The 6,410-nt window shown below is 40.3% G+C and overlaps 1 protein-coding gene across 1 annotated transcript in view; it reads right to left on the reverse strand.

The window, feature by feature from the left end:
* The window catches only part of NCOR1 (nuclear receptor corepressor 1), a 181,712-nt gene that overhangs the window by 43,555 nt on the left and 131,747 nt on the right, over window positions 1–6,410 (reverse strand). Inside the window, exons 24-26 of the mRNA XM_012805930.2 lie at window positions 2,930–3,050; window positions 2,729–2,830; window positions 2,006–2,106 (exon numbers count right to left, since the gene is read on the reverse strand). Of these exons, the coding sequence (XP_012661384.1) occupies window positions 2,006–2,106; window positions 2,729–2,830; window positions 2,930–3,050 (324 nt within the window). The remainder of the gene's footprint in view (window positions 1–2,005; window positions 2,107–2,728; window positions 2,831–2,929; window positions 3,051–6,410) is intronic.

Below are 6,410 nucleotides of genomic sequence, written 5' to 3' on the forward strand. Positions count from 1 at the left end.
CAGGCTGGATTCGAACCTGCCAGCTCAGGTGTATGTGGCTGGTGCCTTAGCCACTTGAGCTACAGGTGCCAAGCCAAAGCCCAAGAGTTTGAGTCTGCTGTGAGCTATGATACTGCCACGGTACTCTACAGAGTGAGCCCCTATCAGGAAAGAAGAAAAAAAAAAGAGATGAAAAGCAAACTACGATGCCTTCATGACACTAACTCAGTTTAGGTCATATCATTCCCATCATTGTCCTCTTCTAGGTTACCAATGACCATGGTTCTTTTTACTCTTCCTTTAAGCCAGGCGTCCTCAAACTACGGCCCGCAGGCCACATGTGGCCTGCTGAGGACATTTATCCAGCCCACCAACTCATCCCAGGGCCTGCAGTCCGGCCCTCCAACGGACTGAGGGACAGTGAACCAGCCCCCTTGTTTAAAAAGTTTGAGGACCCTTGCTTTAAGCAGTGAGTTCTTCCTTCACAGGAAATTGTTCATAGAACCTAATTATCTGGAACACTTTACAAGACACAGCAGCTTGGGTTGAAATGAGAGTGGGAGGCCCAGACCTCCTCACTCACATATTTAGGGCTCCCAATATACACTGAGGACCTCGAAAACTCTAGAGAGTATGATCTGAAACCACATGTTCACAGCAGGAAGAGTGATGACAGTAATACTTTATTCATCCGCTTGTTAAGTGGACTCAGTAGAAACATGTAGAAATCCTTAGCACCTACCTCCAAAGTGCTCATGTCAAAATAAAGATATAAAACTTAGCCTCATTCAATCTAGTTTATGCTATCTGAGAAGAAAAAAAATATGAAGAGAAAAATTACATATAGGCCCATTGATTTTCCTTCTGTCTGTATTAAAGAGTCAACACATTCTGAGAGCTGAAATGCACTGGCCTACTGCAGAAGGAGAGATTTGAATAGCTGGCACACAACTTTCTAGATCGTTATATACCAAATATTCTATACACTGTATCTTAGGGAAAAATCACCTGAGAATCTTGTTAAAATGGAGATTCTGATTTATTATATCTATAGTGAGGACTGACATTTCTGCATTATTCTAGCAAGCTCCCAAGTGATGCCAATGCTTTGGTGTACAGACCCTAGGAGAATTACTGGAGGGCTTGGGAGAACATATTGCTGGGCCCCTACTCCCAAGGTTGGATTTCAGTAAATCTGGGGCCTTAAAGTGTATGCCTAGCAACTTTCCCACGGGATGCTGATGCTACTGGTCTGAGGACCACATTTTGAGAACTACTGTCCTAGGGAACTGGAACAAAATAAAGAAGAACAAACTTGTAATGACGAGCAAGCACATCTCAGAATGTGCAAAGCACAAGTTTCTGTTTAATTTCCCAAAACAGAATTTTCCATTTTCTACTACCTCATAAAGTAGCTAAGGACTGGTTTACATTTCAAATTAAAATTAACAAAAAACCCAGAGAAAGAAAGCCCTTCTATTAATCAAAGTTGGCCATTTCTTTAGCCTAAAAGTGGAAAAAGATATTTGACTTTTGGTGCTTTCGTCAATCCCATCCACATTTCCCACTTTGGCATTAGAGTCTACGGCAAAAGATCTATCACATTATGATTACATACTGTAATTACAGACCTGCCTCTTCACAAGCAGCAAGAGCAAGCAAATAATTGGTAATGATGTTTTCCCCAATTCTATTTAAGCTAAACACATGGCAAAAACTTTGCCAGAAAGACAATGAGAGTTTATTAATGAGAGCATGTTTCTTCTGCCAATTTGCAGAAAAGTGACCTTTCAGACGAAACACAGTATAGACAATATAACTTATAGTCCAAATGGTCACATTAATGTCTTTCTGCAGGTAGTTTATAGATCTGGGGCTTATAATCACTGAGACCCAGTCTACTAACACAGAAAAATAAACAACTTAACCACAAAACTGAATTGCTCTAACAGCCAAAGATCTTTAGACTTTACTTCTAGTTTTTTCTTGACTCTTACTCAGCACACTAGAGATGGGCATAACAAACCTGAGTGATAGAGCCCCGTAGGGATGGGATGCTCTCCACTGAGATCTTGCTGGTTGGAGTTCCCCGAGTTATACTTCCTTCTTGGATGGTTCCTGGAGTACCTGAATAAAAAAAAAATTACTAGCAAATATTAACCCCCACCCCAGCCCAGAAAATAAAATAAAGTAGCCCCTACTTGGGAAAGAAGGAAAAAGCAGCACAAGAAAGAACTTTTGTTTTATTAAAACATATTTCTAAAATATTGAAATTTTAAAAAGGACTGCTGAAATATGGATCTTTAAAGATTTTTTTTTTTTTTTTTTTGAGACAGAGCCTCAAGCTGTCCCCCTGGGTAGAGTGCCGTGGCATTACAGCTCACAGCAACCTCCAACTCCTGGGCTCAAGCGAGTCTCCTGCCTCTGCCTCCCAAGTAGCTGGGACCACAGGCGCCCGCCACAACGCCCGCCTATTTCTTGGTTGCAGCCGTCATTGTTGTTTGGCGGGTCCGGGCTGGGGATTCGAACCCACCACCTCAGGTGTACGTGGCTGATGCCTTAGCTGGTTGAGCTATAGGCGCCGAGCCGGATCTTTAAAGATTTTAAATAATTTTTACATGTAAAAGAAATTTAAATTTGGAATTTAAAGGCTAAAATTAAAAACTCATCATTAAAACATATATACGAGTTACTTTAGCAAATTTACTGGGAATGAAGTTTAATATTTTTGCCAAGCAGTACATTTTACCTCTGACCACTCCTTCATGCTGGGCTCTGACCAGTAAACCCTCTGGTTGAGAGTTTTGGCTTCGTGGAGAAAATTCTTCCTGCTTGATATACGGCAAAGTAGCTGTGGAAAAAAGCCAAAGAAACACAAAACAATCAAGTACTAAATTGCTAGCTGTAATGTACAAATGCAGATGCACTCTCACTATATGAACTGACTGACCTGATTTGGCAGACTCCTGCTGCCGTGGCAGTCCCAGAGAGATAGACCCAACTGAGGGCTTAGCTGTCTCTTGAGTGTACGAAGCCTGATTATGAGAAGTCAAATAAGTGCCAGGTGTTCCCTAAAAAATAATTTTTAAAGACTAAACATTGTTTTCTCACAACGTCAATCATAAAGTCAATGTTCTCTTTTCTGTTCATAAACGTTTACAGTCCTGCCACCCATTATTAAGAACAGTATGTGTAGGCCAGTCATGCTGACTCACACGTGTAATCCTAGCACTTTGGGAGGCTGAGGTGGGAGGATCATTTGAGGCCTGGGAAGCAGTGAGACCCCCTCACCTCAATTCTACAAAAAAAATTTTTAAAATGGCTCAGTATGATGGTACACTCCTGTAGATTATTCGGGAAGCTGAGGCAAGTTGGTTCACTCAAGCCTAGGAATTAGAGACTGTAGCAAGCTATGATGATGCCACAGCACTCCAGCCTATGCAACAAAGCTAGACCCTGTCTCAAAAAAAAAAAAAGAGAGAGAGAGAGAAAATAGTATTTATAAAGTGGGAAAATCTTTATAATAGATTACTTAAATTAAAAAATAATGTTGGGTGGTGCCTGTGGCTCAGTGAGTAGGGCACCGGCCCCACATATCGAGGGTGGCGGGTTCAAGCCCAGCCCTGGCCAAACTGCAACAGAAAAATAGCTGGGCATTGTGGTGGGGCACCTGTGGTCCCAGCTACTCAGGAGACTAAAGCAAGAGAGTCGCCTAAGACCAGGAGTTGGAGGTTGCTGTGAGCTGTGACACCATGGCACTCTACCAAGGGCACTAAAGTGAGACTCTGTCTCTAAACAAACAAACAACAACCAAAAACACATGTTAGCTGGACATCATGGCTCATGCCTATATCCCAGCTATTTGGGAGATTGAGTTTGGGAGGATTGCTTAAAGCCAGGAGTCTGAGGCTACAGTGAGTTACAATCATGCCATCACTCTGCAGCCTGGGCAACAGAGTGAGATCCTACTTCTAAAAGAATTTACAATAAAACATTTTTAAAAATTCAAAAGGAGACTTGGTGCCCATAGCACAGTGGGTATGGTGCCAGCCACATACACTGATGCTGGTGGGTTCAAACCCAGCCCAGGCCTGCTAAAACAACAGTGACAATTGCAATAAAAAAAAAGCCCAGTGTTGTGGCAGGCACCTGTAGTCCCAGCTACTTGGGAGGCTAAGGCAAGAGAATTGCTTAAGTCCAAGAGTTTGAGGTTGCTATGACCTATGATGCCATGGCACTCTATCAAGGGTGACATAGTGAGACTCTGTCTCCAAAAAAAAAAAAAATTCAAAAGGAGTAGGATATCTTCTGAAATTATCACAAATTACATATAGACAATATTTACTACTAATAATTACATAAAGCACTTAAACAGTATATTCAATATATAAGCTACTACTATTAATAACATTCATTCCTCTTAAAAATGCTATGGAGGAAAAAATAAAAAATAAATAAATAACAATGCTATGGAGGTTCTGTGTCCATAGTTCAGTGAGTAGGGAGCTAGCCACATACACCAAGGCTGGTGGGTTCAAAACTGGCCCTGGCCTGCTAAATAGCAATGACAAACGCAACAAAAGATAGCCAGGTGTTGTGGTGGGTACCTGTTGTCCCAGCTACTTGGGAGGCTAAGGCAAGAGAATCACTTAAGCCCAAGAGTTGGAGGTTCCTGTGAGCTGTGATGCCAAGACACTCTACCAAGGGTAACACAATGAGACTCTGTCTCAAAAAAAAAAAAAAAATGCTATGCAGCGTGACATCAGTGAATATAGCAGAGTTCTGAAAACTCTCCTCCACGAAAGCACATAAAACCAACAGAAATGGTAAGAATTAACGTTTAAAGAAATCTGGAAATTAACCATAGGCTCAAAGAACTCTGGGAGCATTTATTCAAGAAAAAAAATAGCTAAATCTAGGTAAGAACAATGAACTCTGTGGCATTTTAATTGTTCTATTCCCATATTCCCCCCTCAAGCTCTGTGGCAGTCTTGAAAACCAACAGCCTGTAATCATGGTGCAAACTGGCAGCTTGGCAGCCACCAAGAATGATACAGCAAGCTTAGAGCTCCTTAAAAGTCATATTCTGAGATAAATATCAGAACCACCTGACCTGTCTGGTGGTTCTCTTGGAGACTCTATTTATCTTTAAGTGACTTGATTTGGGTGCAGAGGGGAGGTGCAGCTTGTCAGAAACAATCAGAGGCAACTGCTTAACTTCTTCACTCTGCTTTCTCAGTACAAAATAGCTGGAGCAAAAAGTAGGCTAACGAAATGCTTAACAGGAAAAGCTAGGGAATGAGATGTTCATGAGGGTTTGAAAAGCCCCAACATATTCCTAGGAACCTAGAAGGCCACATCCATGTGCATGGCTGTGAATATGCCTAGGAAAAACAGGAAAAGCCCTAAGCTCTCACCTCTGGTTGACCTTAAAACTCTGTAAAATAGGAAATGCAGACAGGCAGAGCTGTCAACTACCTGAGTAAAGCACAGGCGACCCCTCAACTAAGACTGAGAAGGTTACTAGTTTTAGACATTTAAGGAAATCTTTCTCTCATCATTAGTTGACCATTAAGCTAACCATGCAGGAACTCTAGGGGCCACACATTACAATTACAGACTTTACACAATGAGTTTCAAAAAGTCACTGAGCAAGTAAATAACAAGAGCAAAAAGAAACAGAAACAACAAGCTGAATTGTGTGTGTGTGTCTGGGGGAGGAGGGTCTGATTTCCAGAGGTGCCACATTATGTTAAATGTCACTTTTGACCAAAAATTGTAAGATATGCTAAGAAATAAAAAATATGAATCATACACATAAAATAGAGCAGTGAACCGAAAGTGTATCTGAAGTCTTACTAAAGACTTTCAATCAGCTATAATAAATCTATTTGAAGAACTAAAGGGAATTATGTCTAAAGGATTAAAGTATGAGAATAGTGTCTTACAGAATTTCAACAGAGATAAAGAAAACATTTAAAAAGAATAAAACAGAATTCGAACTAAAAAATCTAAGAACAAGGAGGAGCAAAGGGGACCATTCTCAGCAAGATAAGAATGGAAAGAAACATCTTCAATCTACTGAAAGGCATGGATGAAAAGCCTACAGTTAACATTATATTTAAGAGTGAAATACTAAATTCCTTCTTCTGAGATCAGCAAGAAGAAATTCATGTCCAAGTTTATTACTTCTATTCAATACCGTGCTAAAAGTCCTCTCCTAGTCAGTGCAATGAAACAAGAAATAAAAGGAAGAAATAAAACCATGTTTATCTGCAGAAGATATGCATACAGAAATTCCTAAAAAATACAGCAAAACAAAATCAAAAACCTTACTAGAAGCACTAAACAAATGTTACAGGAACAAAGTTATAACATAAAAAAATGTATTTCTATATACTAGCAAGAACTAGGAAATTTTTTTTTTTTTT

Source organism: Otolemur garnettii, unplaced genomic scaffold (genome assembly GCF_000181295.1).
Source record: "Otolemur garnettii isolate 467f Iridium unplaced genomic scaffold, OtoGar3 scaffold00046, whole genome shotgun sequence".
NCBI lineage: Eukaryota > Metazoa > Chordata > Mammalia > Primates > Galagidae > Otolemur > Otolemur garnettii.